This window comes from Cordyceps fumosorosea (assembly GCF_001636725.1).
Source record: "Cordyceps fumosorosea ARSEF 2679 chromosome Unknown scaffold_15, whole genome shotgun sequence".
Taxonomy (NCBI): Eukaryota; Fungi; Ascomycota; class Sordariomycetes; order Hypocreales; family Cordycipitaceae; genus Cordyceps; species Cordyceps fumosorosea.
Genome location: NW_017387315.1, coordinates 544,262 through 570,987, shown reverse-complemented (window position 1 = coordinate 570,987; position 26,726 = coordinate 544,262). Strand labels below are relative to the sequence as shown.

At 55.4% G+C, this 26,726-nt stretch overlaps 11 protein-coding genes across 11 annotated transcripts; 3 read left to right on the top strand and 8 right to left on the bottom strand.

Moving 5' to 3' along the window:
• Positions 1–775: 775 nt before the first annotated feature.
• On the bottom strand, positions 776–3,397 carry ISF_06117 (SET domain protein; the record flags this gene model as incomplete). The annotated part of the gene is made up of 3 exons (XM_018849721.1): positions 776–1,645; positions 1,706–2,085; positions 2,146–3,397. The coding sequence occupies 3 exons, from the start codon at positions 3,395–3,397 to the stop codon at positions 776–778; spliced, it is 2,502 nt and encodes an 833-aa protein (XP_018703219.1).
• Positions 3,398–7,279: 3,882 nt separating this feature from the next.
• ISF_06116 (CRAL/TRIO domain protein) lies at positions 7,280–8,507 on the bottom strand (the record flags this gene model as incomplete). Its single annotated transcript, XM_018849720.1, has 2 exons — positions 7,280–8,000; positions 8,062–8,507. 2 exons carry the CDS (start codon positions 8,505–8,507, stop codon positions 7,280–7,282), a joined length of 1,167 nt encoding a protein of 388 aa, XP_018703218.1.
• A 1,881-nt stretch (positions 8,508–10,388) lies between these two features.
• On the bottom strand, positions 10,389–12,610 carry ISF_06115 (RNA recognition, RNP-1; the record flags this gene model as incomplete). Its single annotated transcript, XM_018849719.1, has 5 exons — positions 10,389–10,625; positions 10,698–11,084; positions 11,179–11,595; positions 11,669–12,193; positions 12,371–12,610. 5 exons carry the CDS (start codon positions 12,608–12,610, stop codon positions 10,389–10,391), a joined length of 1,806 nt encoding a protein of 601 aa, XP_018703217.1.
• A 711-nt stretch (positions 12,611–13,321) lies between these two features.
• On the bottom strand, positions 13,322–14,260 carry ISF_06114 (ARP2/3 complex 20 kDa subunit; the record flags this gene model as incomplete). Its single annotated transcript, XM_018849718.1, has 6 exons — positions 13,322–13,330; positions 13,377–13,421; positions 13,470–13,595; positions 13,662–13,988; positions 14,049–14,183; positions 14,243–14,260. The coding sequence occupies 6 exons, from the start codon at positions 14,258–14,260 to the stop codon at positions 13,322–13,324; spliced, it is 660 nt and encodes a 219-aa protein (XP_018703216.1).
• Positions 14,261–14,714: 454 nt separating this feature from the next.
• ISF_06113 (ubiquitin hydrolase) lies at positions 14,715–16,477 on the top strand (the record flags this gene model as incomplete). The annotated part of the gene is made up of 2 exons (XM_018849717.1): positions 14,715–14,730; positions 14,784–16,477. 2 exons carry the CDS (start codon positions 14,715–14,717, stop codon positions 16,475–16,477), a joined length of 1,710 nt encoding a protein of 569 aa, XP_018703215.1.
• Positions 16,478–16,733: 256 nt separating this feature from the next.
• On the bottom strand, positions 16,734–17,076 carry ISF_06112 (hypothetical protein; the record flags this gene model as incomplete). Its single annotated transcript, XM_018849716.1, has 2 exons — positions 16,734–16,898; positions 16,954–17,076. The coding sequence occupies 2 exons, from the start codon at positions 17,074–17,076 to the stop codon at positions 16,734–16,736; spliced, it is 288 nt and encodes a 95-aa protein (XP_018703214.1).
• Positions 17,077–18,707: 1,631 nt separating this feature from the next.
• ISF_06111 (nlp/p60) lies at positions 18,708–19,249 on the top strand (the record flags this gene model as incomplete). Its single annotated transcript, XM_018849715.1, has 2 exons — positions 18,708–18,939; positions 18,999–19,249. 2 exons carry the CDS (start codon positions 18,708–18,710, stop codon positions 19,247–19,249), a joined length of 483 nt encoding a protein of 160 aa, XP_018703213.1.
• A 139-nt stretch (positions 19,250–19,388) lies between these two features.
• ISF_06110 (dimethylaniline monooxygenase 2) lies at positions 19,389–21,235 on the bottom strand (the record flags this gene model as incomplete). Its single annotated transcript, XM_018849714.1, has 6 exons — positions 19,389–20,303; positions 20,391–20,517; positions 20,567–20,877; positions 20,933–20,961; positions 21,012–21,140; positions 21,196–21,235. The coding sequence occupies 6 exons, from the start codon at positions 21,233–21,235 to the stop codon at positions 19,389–19,391; spliced, it is 1,551 nt and encodes a 516-aa protein (XP_018703212.1).
• Positions 21,236–21,987: 752 nt separating this feature from the next.
• On the top strand, positions 21,988–23,250 carry ISF_06109 (FAD dependent oxidoreductase; the record flags this gene model as incomplete). Its single annotated transcript, XM_018849713.1, has 1 exon — positions 21,988–23,250. One exon carries the CDS (start codon positions 21,988–21,990, stop codon positions 23,248–23,250), a length of 1,263 nt encoding a protein of 420 aa, XP_018703211.1.
• Positions 23,251–23,349: 99 nt separating this feature from the next.
• ISF_06108 (DUF636 domain-containing protein) lies at positions 23,350–23,940 on the bottom strand (the record flags this gene model as incomplete). Its single annotated transcript, XM_018849712.1, has 1 exon — positions 23,350–23,940. One exon carries the CDS (start codon positions 23,938–23,940, stop codon positions 23,350–23,352), a length of 591 nt encoding a protein of 196 aa, XP_018703210.1.
• Positions 23,941–24,331: 391 nt separating this feature from the next.
• ISF_06107 (Peptidase S33 tripeptidyl aminopeptidase-lik) lies at positions 24,332–26,231 on the bottom strand (the record flags this gene model as incomplete). The annotated part of the gene is made up of 2 exons (XM_018849711.1): positions 24,332–25,303; positions 25,362–26,231. 2 exons carry the CDS (start codon positions 26,229–26,231, stop codon positions 24,332–24,334), a joined length of 1,842 nt encoding a protein of 613 aa, XP_018703209.1.
• Positions 26,232–26,726: the final 495 nt, after the last annotated feature.

Here is a 26,726-nt window from a genome sequence, read left to right as displayed (position 1 = left end):
AAAAAAAAAAAAAAAAAAAAAAAAAAACGCCGAAAAGACATCGTTTTACTGCTTTTTTTTCTTGCGAAAATAGAGAAAACTTCCTGCAAACCCACCCGGTTCCCTCTTCCGCTTCCCCGGAGAAAAGCGCTCGCCCGCGTATGCGGCTCACAGCACCCCAACCTTGCTTCCACCACCAACATAACCACGCTTTCTTCCTCCCAGCAGCCTGCACATTCACTCACTCACGCACGCACATATAATGACTATAATAGCCAATGCGGTTGAATTGCTAAAAGACTGACAATACATGAAAATAAAAGAAAGAAGCCCGCGCAAAGTGACCAATGTCCCCCGAGCCCACTCTCCCCCCTGAAAACAGTTATGCACGTTGAAGTATTCGCAAAGTAACAAGTGTCTCCCAAACTCCCCAGATCCCTCCCATAGAGCAAAATTGATGATGAAAAGAAGAATGCCGTACGAAAATAGAAAGAAAAAAAATTAATCGCACACGTTCCATAGCAAGGAATCACCAAACCAATGGAAGCCACGTCCCCTCTTCTCTCACCCCCTTGTTATTGTCGCTGCTCCCTCTCCTCTCATCGCGTGTATTTGAGAGCAAAGGCCTGATGAATGCTCCCGGTCCCTTATCCATGCCTAGAATTACTCACACCGTCTGCACTGCAGACATATTCGCATCTCATCCTGATTCTTCCTTTCCTTCTTCTTTCTTTCTTTTGGTGCGATACCGGCCGAACCCAACCCTCGGTCAGGCTCTGTTGCAACAACTCTCACATCACTCCTCAACAAGCTTTATCGTCGGCTTGGCAACTTGCTTAGGCTTGCCACTGAGCCGACGATTGGCCGTCTTTGGCGTCACTTTCCCCTTTGGCGTCGTTTTGCCCTTCGTAGTGTTGCTGACACTAGATCTTCGACCGTTGGGCGTGCCCTTTGGTGTACTCTTACGATTCGCGCGAGGCGTACCCTTGGCTGAGGCCCGGCCAGGAGACGTCTTCTTGGCAGCGTTCTCGGCGAGGAGGGCTAACGTGGTCGGGCTGCCCGGGCGAATTCGGCCGGAAAGGATTGTCGCGCGCTTTTTCGACCCATCTAGCTGCTTCCTCGGGGCCGGGCCAGACATGCGCTTCACGGTGATTTTGCGCTTCAGGGAAACAACAGGCTTCGCCGCAGCAGTCGCAGCTCCCTTGGCCGCCTTTAAGCTCGCACTCGACAGGGAGGCCTTGATACCGCTGGCCGGCTGAAGTTTGCGCTTCTTCGACTTGTTCTTGTCAGACGTCTCATCTCCTAGCATTTCCTTGAGCTTGCGCTTTCCCGCATTGATGGTACCCTTAACGACCTTTGTCAGTCCAGCTTTGACGGCCTTCGGCTCGCGCGGGCGAGGGCCGAGTACACCGCGGCAGTTTTCGGAGCCGCAGAGACACTTTTGGACGTTCTTAGCGGAAAACGGGTCAAAGTTGTAGTCGTATGTCAATTCGTCTCCGGTCATGATGGGCTTGTCCCCCGCGAACAGGGCCATCCTCGGCTGCCCGGAGACAATCCATTTGATCATGCGGCAGTTCGGGTTGCAACTGTGGTTGACGAATCTGGCAATGCTGCCCGTGGTGGCGTCAATAATCATGTTTTGGTCAAAGCTCATCAAATAGTAGCACTAGGGCTTGTGTTAGCACACAATGTCAAGGCCAGACCCAAGCAGGCAAGCTGAGTTTACCTCGTTATTCTTGTACTCGTTCTTCATGCGACGATCACATTCTTCTTCCGTGATAATCTCACCAGTATATTCCATGATGATCTGGTGAGGTTGAAAGCAGCGGTTACTTCGCACTCCGTAGCCACGATCTGACGTCTTGATGACTTCAACGCCGACGCGGTACTTGCCTCCCTTGGCACGTCGTGCGGTAAGCGTGGCAAATGCTCTGTTGGTACATGTTTCCTTCCCAGCATTACAGTTGATGTCGTTACATTCGTAAAGCATAATTCGGTTCTGGCAGTTGTCGCCGCATCCGTCTTCGGGTTTGCAGACGCACTTAGAGTAATCTGTGTAGTGCGGCGATTTGCGCCAGTAGTCCTTGGAGTTACCAATGAAACGATCTATGTCCGGTTAGCAAAACAATATGTTGCAAGAGAGTCCGGCGGGGGTGTTAGTCTCACTCTTGGTCATCTTTTTCCACTCGTCGGGCTTGGGCTGGCCAGGAGGCAACGGATTGCAAACGTGGAATGGTAGCTTAAAGTCGCGGCCTTGGATAAGCAAACGCATACCCATGTACATGGGCGCCGGCATGAAAACGTTGACACTTTTCTTGAAGTCGAGTTCTGTGAGACTGTCGAGCTTCTTGCGCTCAGCAGGCGTCAGATGCGACTCGGACAACGTGGGCCTCGTTTGACCGGCATATAGACCCATTGGCAGGAACTTTTTCGGCCCACGCGGCTTCACTTTGGTGACAGGCTCCTCTTCCTCCTCCTCTTCTGGGTCGGGCTGAGCCTTGTTCTGGTTTTGAGGTGGAGAGGGGGGCGGCGCATTGGGATCGACATACTTGCCATTGGCCCAAACAGTATGAATGACGGGACGGTCGTCAATATGGGAAAACTCATTGGTGTCACGAAGCCGCAAAAGCTCGCGAGACAGCCGACTCATCGAGCCAGCGACGGCATTGCCTCCGCGCTTACCAATCTTGGACAGGCGAGATCCTAGGGACGATACAGCAGCGCCAACGCCGGCACCGGTGAGACGGCGCGAGCGAGCTGCCTCTTGGGCAAGGCGACGAGTGGCGCGTGGCGAGTTAGAGTGGGCAGCCGATGCCCCGAGGTCGAGCGCGTCAATTGCGGCTTTTGACTTTGCGCGGGTCGACATGGAGCTGCGAGTTGACATGGAATCATTGAGAAGCGTGTCGCCGGAAAATGTGCGACGTCGGCGGTCGGCGACATCGTCGCCATTGGCGCGGCGCTTTCCATGGCCATCGGTGCCACTCAGTCTGGAGAGGTTGTAGACGGGCGCAGCGGCGCAGGAGCGGCGTGCTCGCTTGGGCGAGGGCTCAGCCGCCGCAGCGACGGGCTCAAGAGCTTGCTCGGCGACAGGCTCAGAAGCTGGCTCGGCGACGGGCTCAGAAGCTCGCTCGGTGATCGGCTCGGGAGATGGCTCGGTGATGGGTTTGGCGGTAGCTTCGGGCTGAGGCGTGGTTTCGAGTTTCACGACAAGCTCGGTTGCCACTTGGGAGTCGGGCTGCGTGGGAGCAACTGGAGGCTCAGTGATGAAGGCAATGTCATGCTTGAAGGCGTCGGAATGCAGGCTGTCACTGTCGGCGGCGGTGGTGGGAGGCGTGGAGCTGGACGACGCGAGATTGGACGCTGCGTCGACGACACTGCTCGCGACGCTCGACTCTGATTCGAGAAGGAGCGGTAACATGGCGAGAGGCTGTGGAAAGGGAAGGAAAATAGTGTCGGGAAAAGATGGGCGTGCGTTGTCGTATGAGTGCGCGTGCTCGCGGGGGCCACGGGCGCGACAAGAAGCGTAGTAAACGGGCGAAGCACGACTAGGAACCGCGTCGCATAGAACACGTCGTACTTTTAAGGACGGAGGATGGCTGCGCAAAATGTTCCGTTGTATATAAGGACAATGAAGACGAACAAAAAAAAACGACGAGATGAAAAAGTGGACGACAGCGAGAGGGAAAGGAAGAATTGTGCAGCCACCAACCAAGTGACGGTTTGAGGGAAAGGAAAAGGGAGAGTTGGCGCTGCGCGTGAAGCGGCGAGATGAGGCGAGGCCAGACGATGGGGCGAGACAGACTGCGGTATGGGATATGCTGATTGGCGTCGCAGCGGCACCAACTACCGCAATGCAATCCAAGACAAGTGCAAAAGGACGAAGGAAGGAAAATGGCACTAGGGAAATCCGTAACAGAGCTTTTGATTAGCGGACAAGGGCCTTTTTGGCGGGTTGTGGCACGCGCCGCCTTCCTATTAGTCCCTTTCCTTGCCGTTTGTTGACGCTGGAAGCTGGACAATGTTGTACATACAGGAAGCTAGCGGCGGGAAGCTCACAGGCCGTGAGAGAAGCTGACTCGATGACCGCCCGGAGACGCGATTATTTTGCTCCCTTTCGTTTTGGCGCTGGAGGGGGGGGGGGGGGCGGGCTGGTTCAGCTCTCTCCGCGCGTCGACGCGTGGTGGAGATGGGGGAGATGGAGATGATGGATGTCGATGCCAACTCGACCATCAACGCATGAAGTAGGGGAAGAGGGGGGAAAAAGAAACAAAGTGAGGAGGAGGCGATGCTTCTGTCTCCAATAGCTGACTTGTTTGATGACTTTATCGCGCAAAAGGTCTTGTCGGGATGCCCTTGCCTCCAAGCGCCACGACGTTGAGTGGTTCAAGAATGGCAACAGGCAAATGTAGGAGACAAGAGAGAGAGCCAGCAGACCAGACACGCACAAGGCACCCCCAAAAAAAGGGAGCGGGCGACTGGCTTATTTATTACCTTGTTCGGCCATCACGTTATTCCTTTTCGTGTTCCATACCTCGTACTCTTTATTGGCTCTCTTTTTTTTCCCAACTGTTGCCTTTCGGCAACAAACATAACAAGGCCCAGCCTTGAACCAAGCCTGAACCTGATCTTCCCGTTCCTAGACCATAGTACAGCTCAGGCCGCGTCTCGCAGGCCGCTCCGGGGAAGCCGTTTTCTCGTCTCATCATGACTTCCTGTCTAGCCACCATGTTTGCCTCTAAGATCAAACTACATGACCATTGGCTCGCACCTAATACGCTGATGATCCTCGTCGACTTGCCGAATTCGGCACTTGAACCAGCTTGTATATCAACACAACCATGTCGGCCAATATCAGACGTATTATGCTTGACACTTTTTATTCTCAGGCTAATTCAGCTCGATGCACTTATTTTCTGGCGTTCTACCCCGTCCTGTTTGTAGTTGTCGTGATGAGGCTCTCACCAGCCATATCCACCGCTCATCAAACCGACCAGCTCACCTGGAACTCAAACGCTGTGCGCCGCCTGCGCCCTTAATAGTGCCAATTTTGATTCCACGGCGTTGTGCGAAACCTTGAGAAATTGCTCGGCCTGCAAAAATATCCATGAGGCCTTTTTATGCTGTGGCTTTGCTAGTTACAGCCGCTGACACAGCTCCATCAACAACAATCACCGTCACCTTGACACTCGCTCAAAAATCGGCTTCAACGGAGTAATAAACAGTTGCAATTCGCTCTGAGGCCAGTTTGCAGCTATTACAGCTGATGGTGTGTGGTTATGCCGTTATCCGCAAATTTCGCCTCGTCGCATATGTTTCTCTATGATGACTCGCGCCCGGTTACCCAGCTAGACGGGGACTCCGCCCACGACAGTGCAGAAGAACGCGAGACTCGAGAAAATGGCGCTCTTCCGACGGAATTCTACATAACATCATCCAAATGGCGCCATGATTCCCTATGCAACTTACCGCCGGGACCCTCGGCGCAACTCGGGACGGCGGCATCACGTCGGACAGCCCAGCGGCACCAAGGCGCTTGCGACTAACTCATTACCTGGCAGGCTTCTGGCCGCCGCCGCGAGTCCCGGCAGAATCCGTGTCACCACATTTGCATCTTTCGTGATAAGACGCGCTAATACCCTACAACGGAGGTCCTCTTAAGTCCCAGAGCGCCGTATTTAGCTGGCCCTCGATAGAACAACCGCACTGTCGGCCACGGATTTACATGTGCACGCGATGTATGCCGCAGAGACATCACGGCTCATCCCAGCCAGACCTTTCCTTTTTGAACTATTCAACGTGTCCATAAACTACAGAAAAGGTCTAGATAATTCCAATAATTGCAGCCGCAATCTGTTGGTGCCAGTTAACCACCGACGGATCATTCTGTGCTATCACCCAGGCCTCTTCCATCTACCCACTTCCTCTACAAAATTCAAGACGATGCCATCTACTTCAGACGCGTGATGCGTTCCTTATCCCACATCATGGAACCAAGTCAAAATTGCTCCCAAGAAGCCTCATCAAACAAATCCATGATTGTCAAGGTTAATGGTCACCATCCCTCAAGCCAACGGAGGGTGCCGAAGATACTTATACAAGATGATTTAGATTACCAATTACCCCAATTAGCTCAACTACAACTATTTCGCAGATTGAAAATCTTATGGTACTTTGTTGCCCAATTCAAAGGGTGTCGCGTCTTAGCCGTACCTGCGGGATCGTGCCGATGGCCGCGGCCAACAATAATCCTGTTTATCGACGAGACAGATAAGCTTCTTCCGTGGCCGCCCACCGTGAAGAATTCCCACCGCACTTTAGAGGTTCTCCGACTATATTGTCATTGCCTAATTTATCGCCATCTCTGTTTGGGAGACGCGCCGATGCCGAGATCCCACGATCGCATTTGAGCTCTCCTGGATGTCCCGGATACGAGACAATCCAAAAAAAGAAGATCACGCATGACTACCCTAGCATCTCGAGATAGTAGATCCAGAAAATTTGCTCGTGTTATTATGTATAACAGGTATGTCATTAAGGCCAAGGTTGAAAGAGACTAGAAGCCCCCAAAGGCTCCTGGGCCGGTATTCTAGAAATCATCTCTCGAGTCCTAGTTCTGACCGGAATCCCCAGCACAACCTGAGAAATAGAAACAAACACCAGTTCACATCCGTCACTTGCCGGGATGCATGGCTGTTGCAAGATACTACATCGAGGCGTACGTCAGGCGATATGGTGACATGTTCCAGCCAGTGGATGGTCTCGCTACCCGCAAGTTTAACGCCCTGCTGAGGGTAGCCTACAAAATCTCAATCCGAGCAACCCCGATTGGCCGCCTCGCCTGAATTAATGGACAGCACCCTGCTCCGGACGCAATCTGCATCAGGCTGCCAGTCTCTCAGCGCGGTTCGAGAAACGACCGCGGAGCGCACTGGAGGGCTTCCATCTGTATTCTAGAGACGAACTGGAATCGCTAGAAAACTACCTAGTGAACGGGGGTTATCTGTACTCGTAATGATCAGACTTAGGAATTTTTAGTACCTAGATGTACATATGCAGGGCGCTGCATGCCGGAGTTCTACGGGTGAGCGCTGTGGCAGGGCTGTCCACAGGCTGAAACACGGCATAACTCCCAGCCACTGGCGAGTACTGGGTAGGTAATTTGAAGCGGATATACGGGTATTATTGCAAATCACACGAAATCGTGCGACATCTCAAGATATTCTAGTCTAGGTATCATTTGTATTTCGCTCATCTTCCTCGACATTCTCTGGGATATTTCTCCATGGTTCTCACTTCAAAATTAAGCAACAGTCTTTTCAGGAACAGGTCCGGCGGTAGCCTCGGGGGCCACGGCAGCGGCTGGTGCAGTCTCCTCAACCTTATCGGCAACAGCCTCCGTCTTGTCGGCAGGCTCAGCCACGGGCTTGTCCTCGGCTGCGGCTGCAGGAGCCGGCTCGGGTGCAGCCGTAGGAGCAGCCTCAGGAGCCGGTGCAGGAGCTGCCGCGGGAGCCGGTGCAGGAGCCTCAGCCGCAGGAGTTGGCTCCTCAGCCTTGACGGGCTCGGTCTTGTCGGTGGCTGGGGCAGTCTCAACGAGGGCGAGCTGCTGGCCGGCCTCCTTGACGCTAGGGCCCTTACCGCCGTACTCGCTGGGCAGCGTGGCGGCGATCTTGGGGAGCTCTGCGGCAAGGGAGGTACCCGAGGTCATCGGGTGGAACTTGCGCAGGGTGGCCGGGGCGAGGAAGAGCTTCATAGCGCCAAACATCCAGCCCATGATGAAGGGCACGTTGACAAAGTACTTGTGCGCGAGCAGCTCGGGATAGGCCATGGAGAAGGTCTGGATGGTCTCCTTGCTGGCGGCCTTGACGGCAGGGTCCATACGGAAGAAGCTGACGTTGAGATAGTCGTGTGTCTGGATCATCTGGTAGGGGTCCTCGCCGCCCTCGGGGATGAGCTCCTTGACCTCGTTGAGCTTGAGCCTCTGAACGCTCAGCTCCATAAGACCGGCGCGCCACTTGATGAACCTAGGAGGCTGATGTTAGCGGTTGCTGCGCTGGTGCAACGCGAACACGCGCAGAGACTTACTCTTCAACATTGCCAAAAGTGGCCTTGTTGTCCTTGACGGCACCGTAAATGTTCCAGGTAATGACCGTCTCCTTGCCCGCGTCGTCCTTGTGGACCGTGACGTAGCCCAGGTCGGCAAACTTGCTCCTGTCAAACTGCTGGTCGACGAGCTTGGCGGGCTGCATCGTCTTGCGCCACTCAAGCGCCGACGTGAGCTGCTTCTCTGCGGCCGCCACGTCGCTGCCGTTGGCGCGCAGAAACTTTTGCAGGACGACCTGGCTGGGGATATTTTCGGGCGAGCTGTCAAGCTCGACACCCCACATCTCCTTGTAGTCGGCCTTGGTGATGACTTCGGCGAGGCGGGCCGTGAGCTTGGCGAGAGGCGACTTGGGCGCCTCGGCCGTGGTGGTCGTGGTCACCGCGGGAGGGGCTTCAACAGGGGCTTCAACAGGGGCTTCAGCAGACATCTTCGCTGGGTATCGGATGGAATCGACTGTCGAAAAAGAGAAACAGAAGCGCTTGAGAATCGAGAATGGTGATACTCCGAGCAAGTCCGAGTGGAAGGGGGAAAGGAAATAAAACACAGAGGGAGCTCTTTGGAGAAATTGGTGTTAAAGACAGCTACAGTGGAGCCGGGGCTGTCGCTGTGACTATTATCTGATGAACAAGCGGTGGGTTGGCTTGAAAACGTGCGGTTGGAAGGAAACAATCAGGCCAGTCCTTGGTGCAGGCTCAACAATAACTAACTAGCAGGAGATGGAAAGGTTTGGAAAGAAATTTTGCATCGCAAACAAGGGACGAATCGCAAACGTTTCAGGGCGTGCAGGCGAATAGACGACGACTGGCTGCAGCGGTGCCACGCACGTTGCTTGTTGAGCAATCTGGGCTGGTGGGCTGGTGCCTGAGGTACATGGTGGGTACCTACCGAAATAAACAACGGGCAGTGGGTCCGGCAGCAGCCTGAAGTGGTGCTGGGCAGAAGCCACACCCTACAGCGGTCGACTTGGCCCGAGCTTTTCAGAGCTCCAGTGGAGTTCTTCAGTGGACTGCATGCTTTACCCCACGCTAGAGCAGGCTACCTTCAGGTACAAGACCCATTTCTTCAGTCCGATATTTGCAATGGCTCTAGCAAATCTCCCAACTGGCGCGGCCCGCCCCAATTAAAAAAGGGCTTGAACTTGCTCCCGCATCATCTCATCCAATGCCAATTCATTGATATCGCCCATGATGAATCTGATATTGTTGTTGCTTTTTTGTCGATTCTGCCGTGCTTCCGTCGGGCAAGATCTGGCTCCATGCGGTACTGGATAGATTGAATGTGGCTGGGCTTCAAACACACCGCACCCGCCGTTTGCCATTGACGAGGCCCCTGACAATTCATCGAAAGTTGGGGTTTCCCGCTAGATAACCCACGAATTACCTACCAGTACCTTCTTACGTTAGGTGGGTAATATCGAGCAGCATATGCGCCACCACTGTCGACGAAACAAGGCAGCTTGTGACCGAGACGAAAGTTCGCAGTCCGGCGTTCGTGCTTTAGCCAACTTGACACCCATCCAAACGATGCACGGCCTTGCAGAAGATCACTGAACCCATTCATCCATAGCATTCTATATCTTTATTTCTTCTGTCCACCTTTTCCCTCTCCCTTGGCCATTCCGCACTACTGCTCTGTTGTAGTGCAGTGCCGCTGGACTGAGCTACTGCATAAGCCTGCTAAGACCAACATAGGTGCGGAGTAACGAAAGGCAAATGGAGGCCAGGATATCGATGCCACTTGGGTTACGACAAAACCCTCCAGTATGATGAATTTGCTTTTCCTGTCACAAATATCCTGGCGTTCCCCGCACCGACACTCTGAGAACCGTCAGCGGTCCGTCTCACAAACTTGGCTTTATACAGGAAAGCATTCAATGAAGTATCTGTGCATAACCAGTGCCATCTCTGAATTTGAACTACAACTGCTAAGCTGAGTGACTAGTCTTGTTCCTAGCCCTTTAGGTAACCCTAGCGACAGATGTACAAGTCGCTGAACCAATAAGCTAAGTGAAGTTGGTAAGAAGTACAATGAAGATTGAAGAAGTGTCAACGCAAAATCTCAGCCTAGCTCGTATTTCCCCTTGTTCCCAGGTCGCCAGAGTCTCCATGTCAAATGTCCAGCCAAGTAATAGCCCCGGGAAATCAACGTGTTTAATAGTTCCCAAAAACACCTACTTCAAAAATAATCCATCGAAAAAAGAGTGCTCCTCCATGATGAGCGAACAGCGAACTATGTAGAAGAAAAGAAACAAGGCCACTTTGAACAGCCATATGTGTGTCTTCAAGTGTCAAGTGTCAACAAAAGAAAATCACATAGAACCGAAAGCGCGAGCAAGAATAGTCTCAACAACTCCAAACTCGACTTGGGCAACGTGCGCCAGAGTCATGGTGTCGAACTCGGCGCCTTCAGGGTAATTGAGCTCGTTCCAGAAGTAGCCCCAGTATCCGTCAGTGGACTGGGCCTTCTCCTGAACAGCGCGACGGTCGCCGTGGGGCAGCGCAAACACGTCACGCATCGTCCGATCGCGAATCGCAGCAATGTACCACTGAAGACATGCTGTGTTAGCTATGCACTGCGACAGTGTGTGGCGGTGGAGGGCAGGATTGCGAAAATTTACCTCAACAACGTCCAGTGGCATACCGAGCTTGGGCACCAGGGCGTACTGATGGCGCCAGCTGCTCGCGAACCGAGGCTGGCCGTAGGCGCGCTGCTCGTCCTCGGACATGCCGACGATCCAGACGATGTCGTCCTTCATCAAGGCCGTGAAGCCGGGACACTCCATGGCAGCCTTCGCCACGCGGCGCAGCAGCTGGTTGCTGAGGTTCACGGGGTCATCGCCCTTGTCGAGGCTCTTGAGAAGCAGTCGCAGCAGATCGCAGGTCGCCTGGAACATCGCACCCCGCTGGGCGACCGTGATGCACGCCGTCATGTACCAGGGAAACTTGCGCAGGGTGCTGATAAGGCATTCGTAGGGGCGCTGAGGGCACTCCTTGGAAAAAGGGGACTGAGGGAGAAGGAAAAGAGGAGGGGGAATTGAGTCAGTGGGGAGAAGCAGGGAAAAGAGAACGTCGATGCCAGGTGATGGGGAGGGAACTTACTCGATGGGGAACTTCCACATGCTTCACAAGCATGACCATCTCCTCAGCGGAGATGAAGCCTTTGAAGTTAGCCCACGGCTCATTGGGCTTATGCGGCTGGATCTCGGGCGTAACCCCCTTCCAGACGACACCAGCCGCGACAGGGAAAAGGTCCTTCATCAGATTTGCCTGGCTGGAGAGCTGCAAGTCCACAGGGCGATCTCCTAGACGTGTCGGCCTACCAGAGAGCTGGTTCTGCGCATGCTTCTCTACCGCGCGCATGGCATCCTCTAGCGTCATGAACTCGACGTAGGCGTCCATTGTCTTGCTCGTGACCTTTTCCATGATAATATGGACTGGCTCGTCGGCGTCATTCAAGATCTTGGAGTTACGTCCGAGAAAGGCAATTACCTCAGAACGCTTGGTGGCAAAGGGGATCTTTACCAGTCAGTTAGCATGTGGGAAGGTGGAGGGTGGTTTTCTTTTTGGGATCGCTCTCTGGGGTACGTACGTTACCAAGACGAACGACACCGTGATTCTTGGCCGTAGCCTGCTTGGCCGCTTCAACAAACGGCATGTTGCTAGGGTCGAGAACAGCAGCGAGCATGGCGTCGCCCCAGGCCGGGTTCGTGAGCGCCTTGAGTTTGTCGGACCTTCCATCGTACACCTCGACCGGCGGCTGGTACACTGTCAGGGCCTGAGGGGCAGGCAGAACCTGCTGGACCATAGCGCCGAGCTGGTGATCAAACGCCTCTGGGGGCGGCAGCACTTCCCACTCATGCTGGGATACTGTTGGCAGTTCCAGGTTGAACTTGGGCGGCGGCTCGCTGCGCATGGGACGGCCAGAGGTACGCGGCGCGTAGTTTCTGGGCTCCGTCATGCGTCCAGAGGTTGGCATCGGGCTGGTGATGCTGCTTTTGCCGCGAACATGGTGGTGGCGATGCGAGGATGATGGGGAAGTGATGAATGTGTAGCTGGGGAACGCATAATCACCGCTGCGAGGCTCTTCGCCCTGGCCCTTGGCCGGAGTACCATTCTATGGCGTTCCGACCGAAGAGACAGAGCCTTGAGCAATAGCCTGGGACAGGAGCTCGTGTGCAAGATCATCGCTACAGGTGAAGCTGGATGACAAATCAGACTCTGCCGGAGCAGCGTTGGTGGTCTTTCAACACAGTCAGCGTTGCGGAGAGGGGAGTGTTTTGGGCAAATCTACCTTAGAGGGCGCGGGAGAAAATTCTCCCCAGCCTGGGGGCATCCAGACCGCGGACTCGGGGTTCAGCTTGCTCTGCATCACAACAGCTGAAGAGGCAGAGTTGACACGCGAGAGCATGGCCGAGGATGCGCAGGAAGAGTTGGAATCGGGCGGCGAGGGGAGCGAGGGGTCGAAGCTAATCTTGGAGATGTCCGAGCCGGGAGTAAAGAGCTTCAGCAGCGATTGGCTTTGAGTCGCCATTTTGAAGCGCTGGTATAGTAGTCAGCAACTGGTCAAACACGATAGAGAGGAAGCAGAGCTTCGGGACTTACATGGCACAGCAAGGCTCGTGGTGGATGATGATGGTGAGGAAAGTGAAGCAGGTTAACGGTGCAAGCCGCCGGGGTCTGAAGAGAGAAGTGAAACGAAGAGTGGGAGATAAAGTAGTTGAAGACAAGGTGCAGTCGCCGTAGCAAACGCGGCCTTGAAGATCGATTGGCTTGGCGTCAATTCAAGCCACCCGATAGGGATGAGAGGTTTATCGTTGAGAAGGTGAAGGAGGGAGAAAAGAAGCTCGAAGAAAGGAATGTTCTTATATATAAGCCTGTGTGATGTGTTGGTGGCGTGATGGCCAGCTGGCGCCGTTGACTGAGGTGCATGGTGTGAAGTCTGCCTCCGTTTGCTAGTGATGTGAAGAAAACGGCCGACATCGCCATCTCAAGTCAGAACGTGGCGGGTCCCAGCGGCCCGGCCTATTGTAAAGAAAAGTCAATACGACTCGTTTCACTTTGAGCTTTTAACTCATCAGATTTGTGACTCCCGAGATTGCAGGCCATTGGTAACTGGAAATTGTGTCATTTGCTACGTAATTCGTAGCTTTCTGCGTCTACACTGATATGGGCTGACCCAGCCCCCTTATATTCACGACTCGACTGTCCAATTTTCCTACATTGAATTTGATTTTTTGTCGCTTCAGTTAAACTGCGGATAATTAGCATAATTCCTCAACCTCTCAGAATTTACGTACCGGTGTTAGGAAAGACTCTGCCACGAAACGCGCTCTGGCGTTCAACTGCCAATTGTTAGCCCGCCAGTTAATGTTTGGCCACATAGTACATACAAAGAGCTTCATCTCGGAGATCTCCTTGTCGACATCCTCCATGAATTGAATGATAAAGTCGACAAGCTTGTGCTTGAGCATCTCGTCCGTGTGGAAGTTTGTTATTAAGAAAGAAATATCGTAACCCTGTAGCCTTGTTAGCCAACAGCCCAGCTCCCGCCGGGAAGGCCGGCCAGCCAGGTGCATGTATACCTTGATCGGCTTTCTTCGCAGGATGAAGAATGACTCGGCTCGTTGCGTCAGGAAACGGGTAAACTTGTGTACAAGAATATGCTCGATCTCGTCTGCCTGCTTGATCTTGATGCTTATTCTGATGGAGTTGATGCTGGGCTCGATGAGGACGCGCTCGTTTTCGTTGCGCGCGATCGTCAACGGGGTCAGAAGCACCTCAGGTGAAGACTGGGCCTCGATCTCGGGGACATTGTGTCGTTCGGCCGTCTGCGAGGCAAAGTTGGATAGCGTCAGGGCGGCAGTCAAGCTGCTGCGGACGCATTGGAGGTAGGGTCGGAGGGATTGAGACTGTCGCGCATGGTCAGAACAGAGATTATTTCGCCGATAATTCTAAAAGGGCAGACTGACCATTGCTAAAGAAAGGAGCGCTGCAGCTTGGCGCTCGTCGTGGTGGTGGTGCTGCTTGTTGCTTCGTCCGGCGTCACTGCTGGCTGCGACGGCGGGGTTCAGGTACTGGAGCTCACGGATCACTACCTGACATCTCTAGGTGGGGCTGAGCACGGAAAACGACGTATGCATCACGTGAAATGTGTGGCGCATACGGCGGGAGTGTGGCGCATTCACCGCCCGCGACTCCACTGCATCGTGCTGAGGCAACCACTGGAGCTGGCCGACGATTTCTCTCCGTCAAGTCTACCCAAGTAAGTAAATAGATAGTCTGAAGACAAGTAATGAGAAATAAAATAAATGGGGGGAACAAGGTTGATATGAGAGTCCGGTAAGATAAAACACGGAGAAATGAAAATAAAATTTAAAGAAACAGCCATTTGGAATCTCGTGTTTGCGGCACCTCAAACTGTTACTGCACAACTGACAGGGCAAATCAGGTACCACCCATGACGAAGCTCAACTCCTTCCGTCTCCACCATGTTCGAAGGCGAGCCGCCCAGTTCTCTCTTCCGCCACCGTTCTTGCTATCTTCGTGTGCCTCTTTTCTAGCCTGGCCTCGACGACTGCATTTTGGCTGCATAAAACATATTCAATATTTGTTTCCAGACATAGCAATTGGCCACCATGGCAATCATACCTGGTCCGTTACCCCGCCATTCCCCGCGCTTCCATTACAATCGCTGACTGTAACAGTGGTCGCCAAGCACCAAGGCAAAAAGTACGAAGTCGACGTCGACACCGACACGACTGGCATCGACTTCAAGCTCCAAATCTATTCATTAACCAACGTCGAACCCGAGCGTCAAAAGATCCTCGTCAAGGGAGGCCAGCTCAAGGATGACGCGGAAATGAGTGCGCTCGGTCTCAAGGCCAACCAGGTCCTGATGGTCATGGGCACGCCTAGCGGTGGCGGCCGCGAGATTGTGCGCCCCAAGGACCAGGTCAAGTTTGTAGAAGACATGACCGAGGCCGAGCAGGCTCAGCAGGTCGGCGCTACGCCCGCTGGTCTGGTCAACCTGGGCAACACCTGCTATCTCAACTCGACCCTTCAGACGCTTCGTTCCATCCCCGAACTGCAGACCGCCCTTGAGGACTACATGCCCACTGAATCATCGAGTTTAGGGTTGCTGGCGGGCATGGCACAGATGGATCTGGCCGCTCAGCTTGCTGCCCTGTACAAGAAGATGAGCGCCACACAAGATCCCTTTCCTCCGGTCAACTTTCTAGGTGCCCTGCGCGTCGTTTTCCCACAATTCGCCGAAAAAGCCAAATCAAACAACGGTTACGCACAACAGGATGCAGAAGAAGCCTGGTCTCAAATTGTTCAGCAGTTGGGCGAGAAGGTCCAAATCAAGCAGGAGACTGGCACGAGCACCTCGTTCGTTCAGAAGTACATGAGTGGCGAATTCACCTCATCTATGGAATGCGATGAAGAAGATGCCATAAAAGCTGGAGAGAAGCCCATTGTCTCCAAAGACCATTTTGCAAAGCTGAACTGCCACATCGACGGCCAGACAAACCACCTCCGCGACGGTATCCTGGCTGCTCTCAGCGAGAAGATTGAGAAGAAATCGGAAGTCCTCGACCGAGATGCTACGTATACGAAACAGTCGAAAATCTCCCGAGCTCCGAAGTACCTCACCGTTCACTTTGTGCGCTTCTTCTGGAAGCGCGAGACTCAGAAGAAGGCCAAGATCATGCGCAAGGTCACATTCCCTCAGGAGCTCGACATTGTAGAGTTCTGCTCCGACGAGCTGAAGAAGGCTCTTATTCCCGTTCGAGACAAGGTCCGCGAAGTACGCAAAGACGAAGAAGACATTGAGCGTGCCCGCAAGCGACGCAAGAAGAACAACAACACGGACGACATTGCTGGTGGTGCTGGGTTACCCAGCGAGAGGGAATTGAAGGAGAAGGAAAAGGCCGCCGCCGAGAAACAGAAACGAACTGGCGAGAAGCCAGCCGAGAAGTCGGCAGATGGCGATACCGAAATGGGCGAAAGTCATAAGACTGACGCGGAGGTCGAGGCGGAGCAAGCTGCCGCGCTCCTCAGTGCCAAGAAGGAACTGAATGCCCTCATTAACCCCGAGCTGCGAACCGACGACGGTGCCAACCAGTCTGGCCTGTATGAGCTCCGTGGTGTTGTTACACACCAGGGTGCCAGCGCCGACAGCGGTCACTACACCGCATACGTCAAGAAGACTACCCCCGTGGACCCCAAGACTGGTGTCAAGGGCGAGGAGGATGGCAAGTGGTGGTGGTTCAACGATGACAAGGTGACGGAGGTGACGGTAGACAAGGTCGAGTCTCTATCGGGCGGGGGTGAATTCCACTCGGCTCTGATTCTGCTCTACAAGGCCATTGATCTGCCTAGCGTGGAGGGACAGTAAGGGGACGTAGTAATACCGGGAAGGCGCGGAACAGTTAGACTCAGGTGTGTTCAGATGCAGCACAATTATATCATGATGTTACGTAGCAACATTGGCCACATGTGAATTTGTGAGTATGCAAGTAATGTACAAGTCTATCGGGTATCATATATCATGTAGGTATTGTACAGGGCGCAGATAGTTAGCTACGCGGCCAGCAGCTTCCATGCGATGACGAGGAAGCCCTGGAGCCAGAAGGGCCGTGAACAGTCGCCCGTTACCGTTGTCGCTTCGTCTTTTCCTCCTCGCGCTCCTTGAGCCGCTCCTGGAAGACCTGCATCTTGCGGTCGATCTGCGCGCTCTGAAGCACCAGGTGCTTCCGCTGCTCCTCCAGGATCGCTATTTGCTGCGCGGGCGAGTCGGCTCGAAACTGCTTAATCGACTGCGGAGCATGTTAGCGATGGCTTGCGAATGGGCCTACGACCACGCGTACGGACCTCGGTCTTTTGCTGGTCCGACTTGAGTTGCGCCCCGGTGAGGGAGCCGACGATGATGACGGCGCCAAAGGCGGTGGCGATGAGGCCGCCGCGCAGTCTGGGCTTGGGTAGAGGGCCGGACATGCGCGCGATTGTGTTCGGAAGTGTGTATGTTTTCTTCTCGTGCGAGGTGGCGTGGCGCGCTCGTTGATTTGAGGAGGAGGATGGGCTTGTGGTTGCGCGGTGGTTGCACGGTGGTTGCGTCGGTGTGAGAATGTCGCGCTTTTCGGTCAGTGGATGTATACGGGGGAGAATTGGGGGAGAATTTCCTGGATGCGGATGCCTATGATGTAGTCGCTTTATCCGTCGCAACAGCGGCGCAATCGTAGAAGCTGAATCGCCAAAGCTTTTCTTGATTTCGCTTCTTTTGGGATGAGGCTTGGCCGTTAGTCAGCTGCTGGAGCGTTTCGCGGTGGCGCTATCAACCGCTGTAGATTGCCCAGGCTCGGTTGCAGCCGACGGGGTGTTAACATCATGCTCTCAACCGCTACTACACGGACAAAATGCTGCGAAAAAAGGGTAAAAGGTTTGAAAGCCACTATTATTAGGGGCATATATAATACTTTGATCTGTCTGAATAACCAGTCAAAAGGACATCCCAAGCGTTGTGACAGATTCTGTGGCTGTTCCTGCTGTAGACTTGGTAGGCGCTAATCGCACTTTGTACCTGGTTATCGCAACAACAGATGTATCACAAGGAACGTACTGTAGGCTTCACGCTAGGGTCTGGACGATGCCAAAATGAACCCCATCAGGGTCATTATTATTTATTTGCACGAGAAATTACTCTTTGGATTGCATTACGTATTGACTCTGGTCACCGACAGCAGATGGCAACGGCAAGTGAACAGCCTTACCATACCCTTGAGCTGTCTCTTTCATTGAAAGTACCGAGGGTCCGCCAAATGACGACCACTGTACGGATACGGACCATATGAGTGCGAAATCGACACCAAGGTCTTTGTTGCGACGTAGGCTCTGAGCTATCCCTCATTCACTTCAGCTAGAAGATCGGCAGCAGAAGCAGCGCAGAGCCCCGGAGCTTCAAGGCTGAATCACTGCTGATCCAAGTCAACTCGTTCAGCTCCCCCGTCCCAACTTGTCAACCCTGTTTCGCAAATTAACACGTCCCCCATCCACGTTAAAAGAGTTGCACGATCTGCAGCGAATCGCGCAAGGCACCCGCATTGACCGGCAGTCAGAGTTTAGTCTTCAGCCCCAGGGACCAAAGATGGTCTTCATGGCGAGCAATACGATGACGGAGGAAAGTTGCCCGACAACCTTCTGTGCGGCTGAGGCCCGGCGCTTTGCCGGATCAAGTCCAGGTGGCCGCCCGCAGCAGCCCAGCCACTAAAACCCCAGGGGGGGGGGGGGGGGCTAGAGGGGTAAGTAATAAGATGTCGGTGCAACATTATGCTGACGCTAACTGACGTTGCGACCTTCTCGCTTGGGGAAAGGAACCTTTGAAGAAGCCTAGAACTGGACAGGATGGAAAGTAAAGTGGAGGAAAACATCTTCAGCTGCAGGGGAGTCGTTGTTGAATTCGGGTCAGCCTTGCGATGCTCCGACTTACAGAGTTGAAACTCCTCAAGTATAAAGAGCGCTTGTTGCCCGCCCCCTCAGTAGTGATGAAAAGGAAAACCATCAAGACTCACTTTCACTCATAACAGCAAGTTTTACCAATAAACCATCACAACCCAACTCCACCCGCCAACATGAAGGTCGCCATTGTCAGCATGCTCCTCGCCGCCTCCGGCGTCCTCGCCGCGCCCGCCGACGAGATGCTCGAGAAGCGCAGCGGCCCCGGCATCGTCAAGGCCGCCGACAGTCAGATCGGCGTCGACTACGTCTACGGCGGCGGCGGCTGCAAGGGCCCCTCCAAGGGCGGCTTTGACTGCTCCGGCCTGACCCAGTACTCCGTCTGCAAGGCCCAGGGCAAGACCATTCGTGCGTCTCCACCACCTTGACATGTGCAACAAGACCTATGTATGCTGACATTGACTCAGCCCGCACCGCTCAGGAGCAGTACCACTCGTCCATGGGCAAGCGCATCCCCCGCGGCGAGGCCAAGCCCGGCGACATGCTCTTCTGGGCCACCGGCGGCGACTGCAAGAACAAGGTCGCCCACGTCGGCATCTTCGTCAAGGCCGGCACCATGGTCAACGCGGCGCACACCGGCACCAAGGTCCGCCAGCAGGCCATCTGGACCTCCTACGGCGGCGAGTCCATCTGCCCCGACGCCGTCCGTTTCTGGTAGATGTGGTGGATGTGTGAACACTGTACATATATAAACGTAAATAGGCCGAAAAACAAGGTTGACAACGTTGATGCTGCAAAAGGAACGATCGAGTGTAGTACAAGTCTGAATGTGTAGAGAACATGCGGCCTCCTCAGCCTTACTTGCGATTGAGCCTCTCAATGGCCTCCCGCGCTCCATCCCACTTCTTCCTCTTGCCTTCAAAGACGCGGAGCAAAAACGGCGAGTAGATGCCGTCCACGAGGAGCTTGTAGTACGCCCGGTTGCGCCACCAAAACGCCCACCCCCTCCACCCCCAGCCCAGGTTCTCGGCCAGCCCCGTGCCCGCCGTGGCCTGCGCCCAGGGCTCCCACGAACTCTGCCGCACCCAGGTGCCCGGCGTCGGGCCCTGCCTGGCCCGCCGGCAGACCAGCGCATGGTGCGCGTCGACGGCGCGGCCCATCTCCGCGACGGGCGGCAAGGACGAGTTGCCCGTCCAGACCTGCGCGAGCGCCATGGACGCCAGGTCGTACAGTGGGAACGCGCCGCTGAAGAACCACACGCAGCCCATGAAGGCGAGCGAGTCCGGGTGGTCGAGGGAGAAGATGTTCTGGTACAGGCGCGGGAGCGGCTTGCCGTACGATCCGGGGAGGTCGTACCAACTCTGGGGCGTGCTTCGCGTCGGGTCGACGCCCCTTTCCATGATGCTGAAGTCTTTGCGGTAGCCGGTGCAGCAGATGATGCTGTCCACTTCGATCTTGCTTCCGTCGCTGAGCTCGACCGTGGTGCCGTCGAGGATAGACTTGACGGCCGGCACGGACGTGACGACGCCGTTGGCGAAGTTGGACACCAGGTTGTCGGAAACAATCACGCCGCCAAATTTAATGTGCAGAGCTGGCGTGAGCCTCCACTCAGGCTGCATCGTGAATCGATCTCGTGAGAGCTTGCCCACCATCTTGTTGAACAGGAAGTCTGAGATGGTAGGAGCATATCTGTCCAGATTTGATAGAAGACTGAGCTTCCGCAGAGTCAAGGTATGGTCCGACGGGATGCCGGTTTTGCTCGTTCGGGGAAGCTAAAGGATGTGAGCATTGGCGCTGCAAAATACCCAATTAAAATAGGAGGAAAGAAAAAGAAACAGATATAAGTATAGGGCACTTACAATATGGATGCCCCTGGCGTGCGAAATGTAAATTTCACTCGCATGTCCGCGCAGCGCCTCGACGGTGTCAGCTGTCGTATTGCCTAGGCCTATCAACAATACCCGCTTCCCCTTGAACGGCTCCGGTCTGGGAATGTTGTTAGTAGTAGTATAAAAAAGTTTCAAAAATTCCCTACCTTTTGAAGGCTTGTGAGTGAATGAAGTCGCCCGTAAAGCGCTCCACTCCCTGTATGTTTGGCATGTTCGGGTGGGACGTTGGTCCGGTCGAAACCACGACCTTGTCAAACCGTTGCGAGGCGCCGTCTGCCATATCTAGTATCCATTGATGCTTCTCCTCGTCCCGTCGGATTTTCTGTACGGCGACACCGAGGCGAAATCGCTTCTCCAGGTCGAAATGCTTTGCGTAGCTTTCGAGGTAGCGCTGAACGTCCTGGGCTGTCGCATGAGAGGGCACCGACGCTGGAAATTCATAGTCTGTAAAGCAGCCCTAGAAAACATCATCAGGATGGATGAAGTGTGTATTGTATACGCTTAATACTTACGCGTTCCTTTGAGATGTTTACAATGGTCGCTATTCACGGGTCAGCCGCTGCCGACCGGGCGCAAACCTGTGCAACTTACATTGAAGCACTGAAGTTTGGTTATCCTCTGTGTAGTGCCAAACTCCGCCAATGTAATTGTTGGATTCGAAGCCAGTTACGTCAAATCCCTCCTCCACGAGATTCTTCACCGTGACCAGACCGACAGCGCCTGTTCTCTTCAATTAGCATTTTATACGCTAGCGATCGGGTTGATCTAAGCATACCTAGTCCAACGACAGCGACGGTCGCCTTTTGATCTTTCATGCTTGCAAATTCTCTGTGGTGAAGTGTCACGTAATGCTTGCGGGTTGCAACATGTCGTGTGTTCAGCCGTGACGATATTTATGCATTCAGGTGGCGTGGTCCATCAAGGTAAGCTTAATAACCGAGCACTCTGCTCGATATCCGTTGCCGCGTGGCTTGGTGCAATCGGACCTACGAGGCCGCAGCCTAATCGGGCGTCTTTGCGAAGTTGCATCTTGGAGGATATTGCTTGTCGGAAATACGGGAAACGGGTGGTTTGATTTTAGCCGCGTTCTGACCGTTTTCATCAAGTTGGCGAGTCGGCAGTTGACGGTCCGGGCCGTTTCCCGATCCGACGGTTTTAAATCCTGGACCACCGTTCAAAACGGCCCAGTCACGTTTGCTGGAGACTCCGAGTACATGCATACGTACATATACTCCCGTCTCCCACTCTCGCGACTTTTCATCTCGGCTTTTTCTAAACGCGAACAAGCAATTCCCGATACATATGCGCCCAGCATGTACTCATTCAATATTCCCCTGAAGGAGCTGCAATCCCTTTCCGTCTCCAGTCAATATAGCGGTCATCAGTGCATCCAAGGTCGCATTCGAATGGAGCAGGCTCTGCAAGGCCGAGAAGACGTCCGCGGACAGAGCCAAAGTCCGAAACTAGGATTGTTTGCCTGAGGATGTCGTGTCAAAACTGGTTTTATAAAAGGAGACTGCAGGATTCGAGATTTGATTGCCACCACGACTACACCAGACGAAAAAAAATGTCATCTGAACCTCTAAGATCACTTAACGTGCTTATCAGCGGAGCGGGCATCGCCGGCCCTGCCACGGCCTTTTGGCTCAGCCGCCTCGGACACAAGTGCACCATTGTCGAGCGGTTCCCGGGTATCCGAGAAAATGGTCTCCAGATCGATGTCCGCAAGGAGGGCGTCGAGGCTATGCGCCGCATGGGTCTCCTCGACGAGGTCAAGAAGCACGTCGTTGACGAGCTCGGGACCAAGTTCGTCGACTCCAAGGGCCGCTGCGTCGCCCTCTTCCCCAAGATTGAGGAGGACAAGCACGGAAAGCAGGGATTCACCAGCGAGTACGAGATTATGCGCCACGATCTCGTCAAGGTCCTCGTGGACGCGTCCAAGGACAACGTCACGTATCGCTTCAACCTCTCCGTCTCCGAGTTTGACAATAGGGAGGACAGCGTCGTCGTGACCTTTTCCGACGGCACCGTCGAGACGTATGACATGCTCATCGGCGCCGACGGGCACGGCTCGAGGATCCGCAAGATGCTGCAGAAGAGCGAAGGCGAGGGGACGGACCAATCCGTCAACATGGGCGTCTACATGTGCTTCTTCAAGACGCCGCCCACCCCAAACATGGAAAAGATGACCAACTTTTACATCGCCACGCAACAGAGGGTGCTGGCCACGCGGCTGCACTCCGAAGGCCAAGTGTACATGTCTGTGCGAGGCCCCCCCGACGAGCTGGAGAGCGTCCTGACCAAGGACGTGGGCACGCAGAAGCAGTACTTTGAAAAGGTGTTCCGCGACGCCGGCTGGCGCGCCGAGGAGCTCATCGAGGCCATGCACAAGACGGACGACTTTTATGCCACGTCGACGCACGTCATCCGCAGCAGCGTGTGGTCCAAGAACCGCGTCGTGCTCGTCGGCGACGCGGGCTACTCGCCGACGCCGCTGACGGGCACGGGCACCAGCCTCGCGCTCATCGGCGCCACGATTCTGGCTGGCGAGGTCGCCAGGCACGGCACGGACGACCTGCCGGGGGCGTTTGCGGCGTATGAGCGGACGCTGCGGCCGTACGTGGACATTGTGCAGGACATTCCGAGATCGGTGACGCATGGGCCGTTTTGTGAGGGAAAGGCGAAGTTGCGGTTCGTTCAGTTGTTGCTGTGCACTATGACGAAGTTGAGGCTGGACAAGCTGTTCCAGTCGTTCATTTTGAGATCGAACGATCCGTTTCGCATACCCCAGTATCCAGAATTGGACAAGTTGATCGGCAGCCAAGCATGACGCTTTCACCAAATGATCCTTTTGCTTCTGAGGAAGGCTACTACTCAATCTCCACTCCCATGACAGCTTCAATATACATTCCGTTATAAACCACCACCACTAATAACAACCATGATCATGAGGCCTATCCCAACGCCCAGGCTGTCCCTTGCCATGCTCACTAAACGTGTCCAGATACCGCACGCACCTTTTCTCCGTCAGCTCCCTCATGTCAAACTCCGTCTGGTCCGCGTCGACCGTGTGCCCATTCACCGAGACGAACGTGCCGTACTCGGGCGCGCCGCTCCCCTCCACCGCCCTCCACGCCCTTGTCCGCGCGGGCAGGCCCAGCGCCGCCGCATCCTCGACGCCGACCACCTCGCCCGTCGCGTTCGTGCTGAAGCAGCGCACGCCGCACGTCCGGCAGAAGAAGAAGCGAATCTCCTTGTCGTCGGTCAGGTAGTCGCCGAGCGCGGCGTAGGGGTCCAGCGGGCGCAGCAGCAGAAAGTCGCGCGCCGCGGAGGCGGGCTTGACGTGGAAGAGGCCCATCTTGTGGCAGGTGGTGCAGTTGCAGCGCTGGAAGCGCTGCTGGCCGGCGCCGGGAGGCGGGGAGGAGGGGTCCGGGGGCGGCGCGGGGAGGGTGAGGAAGAGCACGTAGCGCGTGGCGCCGCAGTGGCATCCGCCGTGGAGCGGTGCTCGTCTCGGCTCCATGCTGGGAAGAGAGGGTTGGTTATAGGGTGCAGATGGAGAAGAGAAAATTCTTCTTTGACTTGCGCTGTATCGTGGGACGAGGCCAAGTTTAATAGGTTGTAGTAGGTCGCGCTGAAGCTCAGTAGCGCCCACAGCCTCGTGAACTGTTTGTAGCTGATGCGCCTGGAAATTCACGGACACAATTCGGGCAGCAGAGCAGCGCTACGTACAGATCCAGAAAAAATTTATTCCTGTGCCAATTAAATGCTTTGTTGTAGTTGCCAATCAACAACCTTCTCTTATAGGTATGCGACGAGGACGAGACGTCACCGCTCACAGAGCTTGTGCAAATAACGAGCACGACTTTGAGGAAAGAATCTTAAATACTGGATTGTGGCTATGCAGGTATGCTCTAAACATGCAGCGGGAAGCGCCAGTCCCGGGAGGATGGCTCATCGACCGCCAGCGCGCCCACGGGCTCGCACTTTTCCCAAAGCTCGCAGGCCGCCTCGCACGTCTTCTCCCCGTCCGGTACGACGCCCTCGTCAAAGTACTTGCGCACCACATCCCGCGTGCAGTCCGACGAGCGGGGGCTCCCGAGCACGCAGTGGCCTAGGGCCTCCTGTACCAGCACGCCTGCGCCGGGGTACTTGGCCGCGGCCTTGCGCGCCGCGCGCAGTGGCGTCACCGGGTCCAGGCGGTTGGAGAGGAACAGGATCGGCGCGGCGGGCCTCCCGGGCTCCGGCTTGGAGGCGTCACGGGAGGGCGCCGGCGAGGTAAACGGCCCGTGGAACTGCCACTTGGCGGGCGTCCGCCACTTGGAGCAGGCGATGCGGATGGTGCTCCACGTGGCGCCCGCGACAGACGACTGCGCGAGCTGGTGCTCGACGTAGCCGCGCCAGAACGCGGCGTCGCGGCCGGTGATGGGCTCGCCGTCGCCGCACAGGATTGCGCTCTGGGGGTCCCGCACGTCGGGGTCCGTTGCCGCCGTCGAGTTGCCGCCGATGGGGCAGACCTCTTCCAGCGGCCCGCCGGACGAGGACGTGACGAGCTCCCACAGTGCCGTCGTGTTGCCGCGCATGGCCTCATCGGCCGTCTTCGCCGTTTCCGGGAACTTGCCGAACGGGCTGTACAGCGCCTCGAACAGCAGCGCGTGCAGGTCGGCGGGCCGGACCACTGCGGCGTCGCCGCTGCCGTCGGGCTTGGTCACGAACACGGGGGACTCGTCGAGGCGCGCGGCCCAGTCCCAGAAGCGTCGGGCAATGTCGGCCCCGGAGGCGTCGCCATGACGGTACAAGGCGCAAGCGTCGCTACCGGCGTCGAAGCAGCTCTGGAAGAAAACATCGGCCATCTCGTCGGTGTCGACGGTGTTGGTGAGCCAGCCCTAGCCAGAGTCAGTCTCTCATTAATTTGCCTAGCGAGGCGGGCTAGGTAAGACTTACATCACCGGTTGCGTAGTCGTCAATGTCGCAGACGCCGTCTAAGAGCAGGCGGCCGATGCGTCCCGGGAACATGGAGGCAAAGTAGTTTCCGAGGACGGTGCCGTAGGAGAAGCCCATGTACTGCAGACGCGGGAGGTCATGCTTGCCGTCGGCGGCATCGCGCAGCTCCAGCCGGTCGTCGTCTTCGTCGGCCTCTACCGTCGTTTCCTCTCCGGTAGCGTTGCCCTTCTTGCGCTGCTTCTTGTTGTACGCGTCAATCTTCTCCACCACGGCCAGCATATCCCTCGCGACACTCGTGGTGCCGACGTACTTGAGCAGCTCGCCGTTGAACTCTTCGCAGCGGTCGCCACGGATGGCGGCGAGGCCGAGGTTATACGACAGCGCGGCCGGGCTAGTATCTACACCACCGCTGCCACGGGCCTCGAGCGATGCGGCAGCTTGTGCGAGACGGCTGTCCGGGTAGCAGTTGATCTGCGGCGTCGTGCGTCCGATGCCGCGCGGATCGAATGAGACGAACTCAAAGTGGCGGCGGCCGGGGGTGTCAACCACGTCGTGGTGCTTGGCGGCCGCACCCCGTAGGTAGTCCACGCCGGAACCACCGGGGCCCCCCGGGTTGGACAGCACGGGTCCGCCATAGGTGGGGTCATCGACGGGGACGACGGCGGGGGACTTGATGAGGGCCAGGGCAATCGTCTCGTTGGGCTTGGGGTTCAGCCAGTCGAGCGGAAGCAGCAGTCGCGCGCAGCGGAAGCTGCCGTAGCAGTCGTGGTAGGCAAGGTCGTGGCTGGGCGTGATGCTCTGCCAGTCAAACTTGTCGGCGGCCGTGGCGACGCCGGCCAAGGCGGCGAGAGCAAGTATATTTGCCCTCATCGTGATGACTGCTGCTGCTGCTGCTGCTGCTGATGATGATGATGAAGAAGAATCCGGGAAGGCCAAGATGAGCAAGGTCAAGATGACTTGGCTGGCTCAAAGGGGCCATGCCATGTCAAGTGTAGCAGGGAAGGAAGGCTGTTGTAGCCTTATTACGTGGCTAGGCTTCCCCGCTCCCGGTTGCTGTAGCCGTCACAGCCTCAGCCTGGGTGATTGATGATTGCTTGCTTTTCTGACTGGTGCTGACGGGGCTATGTAGTTGATAAAATGCTTACTCGCATACTCTTACTCAGTTTATTGATTTCAGCAGACGCATGTGCTCAATTGAGTTGGTAGGCAACAAGGTTGTTTCCAACGAGCGCGGCGTTACCGAGAAACGCCATAACCGATAGACTCTCAGCTAACAGCCGATGATTCCCGTGCCTGGGATGGCCTATTTTGATTGCATCAAGGAAATAATAACACAACAGTACAGATTATAAGAATGTCCTCTCA